Source organism: Cupressus sempervirens, chromosome 1 (assembly GCF_028749045.1).
Source record: "Cupressus sempervirens isolate cs-2001-9-10 chromosome 1, ASM2874904v1, whole genome shotgun sequence".
In the NCBI taxonomy this organism is placed as follows: Eukaryota; Viridiplantae; Streptophyta; class Pinopsida; order Cupressales; family Cupressaceae; genus Cupressus; species Cupressus sempervirens.
This window is the reverse complement of record NC_143118.1, coordinates 631,140,037-631,150,841: the sequence shown is the minus strand read 5'-3', so window position 1 is coordinate 631,150,841 and position 10,805 is coordinate 631,140,037. Positions and strand designations below refer to the sequence as shown.

At 34.4% G+C, this 10,805-nt stretch overlaps 1 protein-coding gene across 1 annotated transcript; it reads right to left on the bottom strand.

Annotated features, from left to right (window-relative positions):
- Window positions 1-7,601: 7,601 nt before the first annotated feature.
- Window positions 7,602-10,284, bottom strand: LOC149579503 (uncharacterized). Its single transcript, XM_089809593.1, has one exon. The coding sequence runs from the start codon at window positions 10,078-10,080 to the stop codon at window positions 7,618-7,620; it is 2,463 nt and encodes an 820-aa protein (XP_089665719.1). The 5' UTR covers window positions 10,081-10,284; the 3' UTR covers window positions 7,602-7,617.
- Between the last annotated feature and the right edge of the window lie 521 nt (window positions 10,285-10,805).

Genomic DNA, 10,805 nt, shown 5'->3' with positions numbered 1-10,805 from the left:
TTGTTTTTTAATTTCTCCAAGCTTTTAATTTAGGCTCCTCTACTATGTATTCAAAAACCCAATAAAAGTTATACTCTAATTCAGCAGGATGTGAGAGATATGAAGATCTCAATAAATTGTGTAGAAATAGTAATTCTACAATAATTTTCCCAATTCCTCTAAATTTAGTATTATAGTTTCTTTAATATGGTCTTAAAAACCCTTTAAAAATCTTTGAAAATTTTGCTAAAATCTAAAAGTTATGCTCTTCCTAAAATCATCCCAATGTTAAGAAAAAATCTTGCCTCTATGGTGCCAAGATCATGCTCTGATACCACTTGTAATGAAATAAATTTCACAATGGAAGAGATAATATGAAATATTCTATAAATACTTGATAGTAATTGAGAGAAATAGGTCACTTTGAGGGGGCAACCTCCAAATATCTCCAATGAGAGCACACTTCACAATATGGTGTTGAAATAAGACTCACAACCTCCTATATATACACAATTATGCTTAGGTTGAATAGACACAACCCTAAATAACACCTAGGCTGACCTACCTACCTAAATAATGATATAATAATGATAATATGACTTAATTTAAGATTAAGATAGCCACAAGTTGACTATTCATAACCCTATATACACCAATATTAAGGGCATAACACAAATGAAGAAGAAGATGGCGAAGAACTAGAAATAAATGAAAATGACAAGATTGTTTCAATACCTCATATTGAGGAAGACAAAGAATCAAACAAAGATGAACTGAGTGCAACTATTGTTGTCTCGAGCACAGATGCACCAGCAAGACCGAGTGGTGAAATTCCCTCACCAACTCCTAAGGCAATGTTGAGTAGTAACACCCCATCATTAAGAAAGAAAAGGAAAGAAATAAAAGATATTCACTAGATATTGAAGTTAGTCTAGATGAAATTATTAAGATGCCACAACTTGATTTGGAAAATCTCACCTTGGAGAAAATAATTTTTCTATAAGAAATTTTGGCAAAGAAGAAGAGACAATCAAAGATAAGGAGAGAGAAAAAGCCAAAACAAGTATTACATGATGTAAAGCATTTTTTTGTTGATGCTATTGATATTCAAAATTTAGATGAAGGTATGCAAAGCATTAAACAACTTGTAAATATAATTGATCAAGTAAATGCTGAAAATTTTGAATCCAATGAGAAGCTAATGGATTGGTCAGCAAGAAGATTTGAAACCAAGGTTGTGGACAAAGTTTTCATAACTATAGTTGAGTAGAAAATGCTATTGTAAGAGAAAGCATAGGTAAAGATGGAACTTATATAGAGTTTACAACATTTATACAAAATGTTGTCAGATATGCCAAGGTTTACTGACAGTATTTAGGCACAAATAAATAAGACTTAGGCTGAGATGAAGGCATCTAGTAGTATTATTTCATAGTCAATAGGATCTAGTATTGATCACTGCAATACTCTACTGAATTCTCAAGGCACACTCGCCGAGTTTCAAGCAGTTGATAGCAACATGAGATGCAAATTGATCTCAATTTAGGCAATAATGATACCTCATTTGGAGGTCATGCAAAGAGAACTGAAAACATCCCAGGCTCTAATCACAAAAGATCATAACTTATCAGTGGTTGAGAGCTTGATTGATTTAGTTGCAAGGCTACTACAGGATCAAATTTTGGAAACAACAAGAGCCACATGGAATCATGCACTGACCATGATTACAAGAGTTCACAACAAATTTATTGAAACATATGGATTACTTCAACCCTTTCAACCCCAACAATAGTGACATAAAGTGTTCAAAAACAAGGGGGAAAATGTATACAAGGGAGAAATGTATATTGAAGGGGAGTGTATTGAAGAGTGAAAGAAGTGTATACAGGTAAAGTATAAAGGCTGAAATGAATTTGTTATTCATTATTCATAAGTCATAAGATTTAGGGGAAGAGATCATTATCAAATGATGTAACTATGACAATGTATTTTTTCCACTAATGTCAAATGGGGAGATTGTTGGTATCTCTAACCATTGTTGATTATTAGTGTCAATCACTTAGTCATTTACAAGGTAGAGTCAGATAGCTGTGGCTAAGCTACTCTACATGAGCCAAGTCATGTACATAAGCTAGTATGTACTAAGAATTTATGTAGAAGCCGAGTAAATGTATGGTCATAGAGTAATTCTCTATATGTACCAAGCTCATTAGCGATCAAGTGAATTCCAAGTGTCATGCCCAAAAAAGATAAGGACAAAAACACACATAAATTTTTTTTTTGCTAATAAAGATAGTGTTCTTGTGGTTAACTAAGATTAAGCAAGACAACATTGTCGAAAAAGTTTTAGGGTTTAACTATAAAGGAACTAGTCATGTTCAATTGTTATGACCTTAAGGATGTTCTAATTAGTTAGGCCCGTACTACTAAATGAATAACTTGATTGTCGATACATTTTTAATACATTTCCCTAGGCTTCGTGTCATGAATTAACTTCTTTCGACTTCGTTAAACTTCAATCCAAAATTTAACTTAACTTAAAATTTCTCCAACATACTTATAACCATCTAATAATTAGTTTATTGTTTACCATTAAAGTTGATGACAAGAGTAAATTCAATGACTCTATATTTTAGTCTAAGCTTTATTTGAATTATCATAAATTTAAGCTCATATTAAGATTGATCTATAAAGCTCATAAGAGTATATAACTACTTAATGAAACGTAAAAATTGTTCTAATGGAGATATTCAAATTTCACATTCAAATCTTTTAAATTGAAATGAATTTAATATTTTAACATTCAAATCCCTAATTAGTAATTACATTGTTACTTAACAATTAATACATTAATTCCTAAAGCCATCAAAATTACTAATCTAGTTTATAGATAAACGCCATACTCAATTTAAAATATAACAATCTATAACTTAACTAAACATCTGAGATCCTAGCTTGAATACTAAAAATCAAGTAACCACAATCCTCATTCGAAACTAGCATGCATTTCCACTAACAAAACATAAATACTAACTTGAACAAACTTGGGCTATGATATAAATTAAGTTTTGAATTAACATGATTTAGTACTACCCTACACATGTAATAACTATACTTAACTCAAATTACAATATACATTTTACGTAAGGACTCTCAATTTAAGCTAACATTACACCAATTAGCGTAAGTCTAAACTTAATTAAATTTAAGCTACTTAACTCTTAAAAATTAACAAAACTTAAACAAACAACCATTACTAAAGAAAAACTAAGTCTTAAATTAAAAACTATCCTAATTACTAAATGACTTAATAATCTAATCTTCAAAAGTTCTAAACTAGCTACCAATGAATAACTAACACCTATACTAACTTAGACATGGTAATCTAACTAGCTTAAGACACAACTACCTAAACCACCATATTCTATAAACTAAATCCCCCTAACGTTTTTCCCACCCCCCCACACAACAACTACCCTAAGCCCACGTGGCCAGGCCTAGGCGTGGGTCACCTCCAAGGTGGCGCGTTGTCCCATGCCTGCGCAGTGCAGGCATGGTCCCCCACCGCCTTCTCCTCATTGCGTGTCCTTTCAGCAATGGGGTGAGCGCTAAGCAAGTGGGAAGAGGTGGCCGATGGAACAGTTAGGAAGTTTGGTTAATATTTAAACTTCATTGCCCCCCCTTCCTTCCTTAGTGACATGACACGTCAGGGGGAGCGTACCTTCACTGACAGGTGGGTGGAAAGTCCACGCCTGGCCATGGGAAGGGGAAAATAAATAAGGTTAGGAATTAAATTTTTTTAAAATTTTTAATCTAGTGCATAGGCATAATGACCTAGTTAAGTACATGGCTCCTTAGCTCTAGGAGTTAATGCAAAAGTTTTATAGGTGAATTATGTCCAAGAAGATATTCATTGAAATGTTATAATTGTAAATGCATTTCATTTATACTCCTTTTATTATAGGGGTTTAATAATGATTTATTTATTTTGTTGAAATTTTCAAGGAGTATCTCAGAGAATATTCTCTGTAACTAGGGGAAAGCATTAAATTTTGCTCCATACATTTTCCAGAGAGGTCTTTTAAGCCTGGAAATGCAAATTTCTTTTTTGATAACCAAGATGAGTTAAACATTTCTAGAGGCAAAATGGAGTTACATTTCTCTAAAGCAATTTGACACACACGCATGCAAAGGATTATAATCCCCCTAATCAAAATTAATTTTATTCTTTATGAACCTTAACAAGGGATTATGATTCTATATTCAGAATTCAAAAGGTGATGAATAATTATTTCAATTTCAATTGCATTACTAATGGAGCATAACAATGAATGTACTAGCTTGGTGATCACAATGTAGGATTTCTAATTCATCAAATTACTTAACCATATATTGAAACTTCAACATCTCAATTTGCATTGTAATAACGTAATTGGAAACTTGGAGATCTATAATTTAGTGTCAATATCTATCAACCTATTTTCTCACAACATATGCAAAATTTGGAACCACATGAGAGCAATGCAAGAAGAATTTCTTATTCTTTTCTTTCCTCTATTATTCATCCTGGTTCAAGGCTCCATCGGGAAAGAACCAGTAAGAAAACCCGATATCTTTGCCACTACATCAAATTCAATTACAATTTACATGATATTACAATTCATTGAGTTTTCTTCAAGATTTTCACAAGAGACTTTTATCAAATGCCTTCATTGCCTCAAGGGTAAACATGGGAGATACAAGAAACAACATGGAGATAACAACACAAGGAGGTAAGAAAAATGAACATACATTCCCACCCAGTTGCACAACAGGTCCAACAATGAACCAATATAGGGGAAAGGTGGATTTTCTCAATAGGAGAAGTCTATCACCATACCTTCACTTAGCCCTTTCGGGGCTAAAACTTCAAGAATTTCCATTCTTTCACAAGGCCCTTTCGAGGCTATATCCACAAGGATTTTCATTCTTTACCACATTCAAGAATTCTCAATAACAACAAGGTATGGGATGACAAGTAGGGGCCCATACACCCTACCCTTTCTCCCTCCTCTCTCCATGAGAGGAGACTCTACACTATTGAGGTCCAACTGATGCCCTTTCCCCAAGCATGGCCACTTCTTCCCTATCCAAGGGTGAGTGTTGCCAAATACATCCCCATGGAAATCTTTCAAAAACAATCAACACACCAAAAAAAACATATGAATATCATCCAAAAAGGAAACAAGATAAAATCCCTCCCAATACCACCCTCAACACACAAGCAAGGAATGCATATCTACACAATGTCTCCAACATGATTCAACAAGATTCAAAACATGAACACACACAAAGAACCATTCATGGAGTGAAGAACTCATACCTTCATAAAAGAGTTATGGCAATGGTGGTTTGAGAAGAGCTTCCCTTTTTTTCTTTCTTCAATCTTTAAGGCTTCCTCCAAAACTAGAGGATTGGGTGACAAAAAACTCAAGTTTCCTCAAAAGGCCTCTAAGTATGGTCTCTAACCCCACTAAGCTTCAAGTAACTCAAGATGGAGGTTTGGTTTCACTAACCCAAGTAAAGAGCAGCCCATTTTCGAAATCAGCCTATAATAGGGTTTTTAAGAGACCCTAAGAGTCAACCTAGGAGGCTAAAGGGTTGGAAAGTACCCCCACCCATACCCTTACCCATAGGGGTACTTAAATTTAATGCTTCTAAGCTTTTAAAGGCTTATTAGGAATAATTAAAAGTTAGTAGAATAGTAAGATCAAATTACAACCTTTATAGAATTACAATATAAGATTAGCACAAAATTAACAAGAAATTTAACTCCGTTTCTTCCATTGGGTTATCTTGGCTGATTTTTCTGCACACTCATTGCACACATCAGTAGGTCCAAAAATCACGTGCATAATGTGAATAACATGCTAAAGGAAATTATATATATAATTTAAAGCATCCACTTCTTAATAAATAGTTGTTTATCTAATTCTACTCATATTTCTAGCCTTTCGACTTGCATAACCAAATGTGTTAGCGTTGCATACATTTTCTTTCATCATTATACATATTTATAAGCATTAAATGGCAAAATCAACTAACTGAAGTAAGCATCACACATCGCAAAATAGCATAACAATGTTCAGTGTATCCAATAATGTTCTGACATGTCAGCATGAGTATCGAAATAACAATGTATCATAGGTGCTAGGATGGGTCGGGGTGAGGCCTCACAACAAGTACCAAGTGGTATATTATGTGTTGAGTACAATATATGTCGAGCATTAGAAGTTTACAAAGGATGAGCACCAACAATGCTAAGCATTAGAGATAGTGAAGATCAAACAATGCAAAGTTTACATAAAATTCATGAATGGAATAGAGTTTTAGCCAAAACAATTCAAGCCGACTTGGAAGGTTTATTTAAGTTTTGAAGAGGTTGTTATAGAACATTTAATACTAGAAGAGGTTATTACATGACATTTACATGATGTGGATCACATATCCCTATGTGTATGTTCAACGATCAAGATGAAGAGGCAAAACATGGAACCATCTAGAAAACTCTTTACAGAAATCTTTAAATAGCAATGATCTAAACCTAGATCATGTTGTCAAAGAAGAGAAGTGTGTATGTGCGAGCATGGAGCATTATAAAATGAAAGATTGAGAAGATCAAAAGATATTCAAGAGGTCTGTTAACATCTAATATAGCCAGTGACCTATTCGTAAGCAGTGAAGTGAAAGGGAAAGACGAGTGTTATTAGATTAGAGAGGTGAAAGGACTAGTTAGTAAGGAGAAGACTCAAAATCAGCTTGCAGAGCAAACTAAGAGTCAGGCACTGAATTAGTTTTAACAGACTTGAATCAAGATAAAATCTTAATAGAGTGGTCTTAGTGGATCTTTGTAAATCTCTGAACAGAGTCCTTACTTAATTGTAAGTGTCAAATCTTTTAATAAGGTGAAACCTAACAATTTTTAAAGTCTTTAATAGGACAAAATTCTCATAGGGGAGATCATATTTTATGGTCAAACATTGTAACCTTAACTGGTAAACTTTATTAATGCAGTAGTGAATATTGTGAGTTTCATCCCCACATCAGTTATACCTTCACCTTGGAATGTTTCTAGGTAACGAATATTGTGTTATGTGTTATTACTTTCATGCATGTGGTTGAATTGATTTACATGTTACAACAAGTTTACATTAATAATATACATGCACAAGTTATTGATAGATGTGGATGAATTTGTGTAAAAGTATGAAGTGTTATAGATTCTAATACAATAACAACATATATAGACAATTCATTACATGTAACATAAAGAGACATCAATTTTGGAGGGAAGTGAAGGTGTCCCTCAACCTTCAATTCAGTGTTGTTATATTTGATTATTATGAATATATGAGAAAATGATAGTCCCAATTTCTAAGTAATTAATATTTTAAAAAATATATATAAATAATATATAATAAAATATTTATTTAAAATTTTAAAGCTAGAATAATTTTCATTTTAAAAAAGCAATCATTATTAAGGTAACTTGTTTATAAATTAAATTGTATATAATTTTTTTTCATCAATATTAAATATCACAATGCACGATGCATAATGACAAAATTGAGATCATATTTCTCTAATTTAGATTCATTTTTAAGACTTTGGGGAGTGATGTTTTAGATTAGGTTGAAAGTTTGAATTCCAGCGAGGACGGCCATTGTGGCCGGATATAGTATGAAAGAGAATATGAGTCCTCACATCTGATCTGGAATTTGCAACCTTTTTGCAGAAATCCAGCAAACTCAACAGCTCTGTGTCATTCATGTCATCCAAGAACTTGCTCACAGGAAATGCATTTTCAATTTGGCAATGGTGTCTATAACTGTCGTCAACAAATATCACATTGCTCAAGCTCCTCCCAAGCCTCGACAAATCCTTCACATGCTTTGGCCCAGGTAATTCTGTGCATGAATCTCTGTACAATCTGTGACTGATTCTGTTCCCATGCGGATCCAGCTTGTTCAGAATAGGATCTGCATAAACCTTGTTTGATGCAGTGAACACCACAATTTCATAAATGCTCCTCAATTCATCCAGCAGTTTATCTACCCAGGGCCGTTTCAGAACATAGTAAGTGTTGCTGCCATCTGGATGACAAAATTCAATGGCGAAATCGTGCCTATTCGGAGAATTATGATTTGAGTGGATTAGGGTTTCATCCAGATCCAAAACTAGGGTTTTCTTGTTCATATTCCCGTCTGATCTCACCATGGGAGGCAACATCTGGTCATGGAGAGTATGCGAGAGCATCCGTGTATACGAGAGAAGCTCTTCTCTGACGTTTCGGTCTGATGGGGCGCCGGACTTTGCAAGATGCTCGAAGAATCGCATGACCTCGAACAGGGCTATGTCGTTTGTGTCGCCATTAAATTCGCACAGAGGAAATGCATTTTCTGACTGGTAAGAAAAATAAGGCCTGGCGTCGACCAAAATCAGCCGGTTCAAATCCCTCCCGAGTGTTGAAAGATCTTTCATGAGTACGGAATTTGGAAGCTTCTTGCAATGTTGTTTGTAAAAACGGTGGGTCAGGGGAATGAGATTGTCCAGTTTTTCTAACACGGCATCCACAAAACCCTTTCCAGCTGATGTGAAGATGACAATCTCATAGCCAAGATCTGGCAATTTACTCAAAAGCTGCTCCAGTCCAGGCCTTTTCAGCACATAACATGTCTGTCTCCCTTTTAAACCCTCTAGTTCTACTGTAAAATCATATCTCGGAAGCTCTGATGTGCTTGAATGGATAATTGTCCCTTTAAGATTTAAAACTACAGTCCTCTTATAATGTCCTTCCATTGGGGGCAACGAGGACAAATTCTCATCTATTTTCTGTTCTTCGTTTTTAACCTTCTCAGCTGCTAATGCTGTTCTCACATCTGGAGCCCTCGATTCTGCGACATGACAGCAGAATTCCATGAGGTGAAACAGAGCACGGTCCATAATTTGCATATCTCTGCTGAAAGAATCTACAGTGACCAAATTTTCTGGCTGTAAAGATCCATAAGGCCGCAAATCAACATAAATCACCTTCTCCAGATCTCTGCCAAGCTTTGAAAGATCTTTCACAAGGCCGCCATGGATTTCCGTGCATGAATTTCTGAACAGCCTGTGTGTAAGAGGTATCACTTTCTGTTCTGGATCAAGCTTATCTAACAGAGCGCTTGCATTAGGCCTCTCTAATTCAGTAAAAACCACAATTTCATAAAGCCCTTGCAATTCTTTGAAGAATTTGTCCAGTCCAGGCCTCTTCGATACAAAAGCAGTGTGGATCGCTCCCCCAAATCCATAATGAACCCTAAAATCCCCCTTCTGAAGAAAAGGATTGATATCAACCAGAATTCCTTTCAACTCTAATACCAGTGTAAACTTGCTATGATCGACAGGAGGCAAAAGACAATTGTTATACAAAGATAAGGGATATGAGGCAATTTCTTCCCTTATGTCTGAATTTCTATCTGCAACTCTCTTGCAGAAATCCTTGAGCTGGAACAGCATTCTATCCTTCTTATCCCCCTTAAACACACTCACAGGAAATCCATTTTCACACTGGTATGTATAATAAGGCTTGTCATCAACCAATATGACCTTGCTCAAATCCCTCTCAAGCAAATTAAGATCTTTCATAAACGCTGAAATAGGATCCTTCAGTACACAAGAATCTGTATATAAGCGGTGGGTCATGGGAATCGCAGCTTCATTGGGGTCCAGTTGTTTGAGAGTTGCATCTGTGAAGTTCTTCCCATTTTCAGTGAAAATCACCATTTCATAAATATTGCAGAGCTCCTGTAAGAACTCATCCAAACCAGGCCTTTTTGTAACATAAAAACTACGTTTCTTCTCCCCGCCATCAAATTTATACTCAACTTTAAGCGAGTCTGGAAGTGGATTTCGGCTTATTTGAACCAGGGTTCCAATTAAGTCCAGTACTAATGTCTTCCTGCTCTTCTCAGGATCCATAGGCGGCAATTTGTTTACAACCCCCATTTTTTCTCCTCTCAACTCCTGCAATTTGGATATAAATCGCCTAGAACTGGATAAGGTCAATCCAGGAATTGGCATAATTCGATCCAGATATTTATCAATTGATCAGCACTCAAAGCGTCCTTCCCTAACAGTCGCCTCCGAATCCTTCAGGACATTGAAATTAATCACACTTTATAATCTAGTTATAGTAGCAGGCAGATCTTTAAAAATTGGCACGAAAAATTTCGATTGTTATAATTAGCACTTGTAACTCCTGTTTTACGATGAACTGCTAGCTTTTCTTTTTCTCGGCATGTTTTCTGCACTTATTTCTATTTTTATTATGTTTGCGTTTGAATATTTGTCCTATATTGTAAGTTTATTTTTATATTAATTTTTAAATTTATGTTTGTTTTGATATTTATCTTTTTAAATATTTTCTTGGACATATTTTATAGAATAAATTCTATTTTTAATATTTTCTGAAACAATTTTTAAAACTAAATTCTATTTTGTATGTACAATTAGTTGTTTTTATGTTATAAAAATAGGATTGAGTTATTTTTTTAAAATGTTAAAAGCACTTGCTTTTGTCTATTAGATAGTCATTTTGGTATATTAAAAATTAGCAGATTTATGATTAATTTTATTTTCTTATTTTTATAAATTTTGATTTATTTTTAATATTTTAAAAAAAAAATTTTTCTTCTGATGATGATGGATTTCTAGTCTGCTTAGAAATCTTGATGTAAAAATTATATAGACAATCAATTAAGACTATAAAACTCTTAACTTAACTTTGATGAATTGTGGCAATCGAT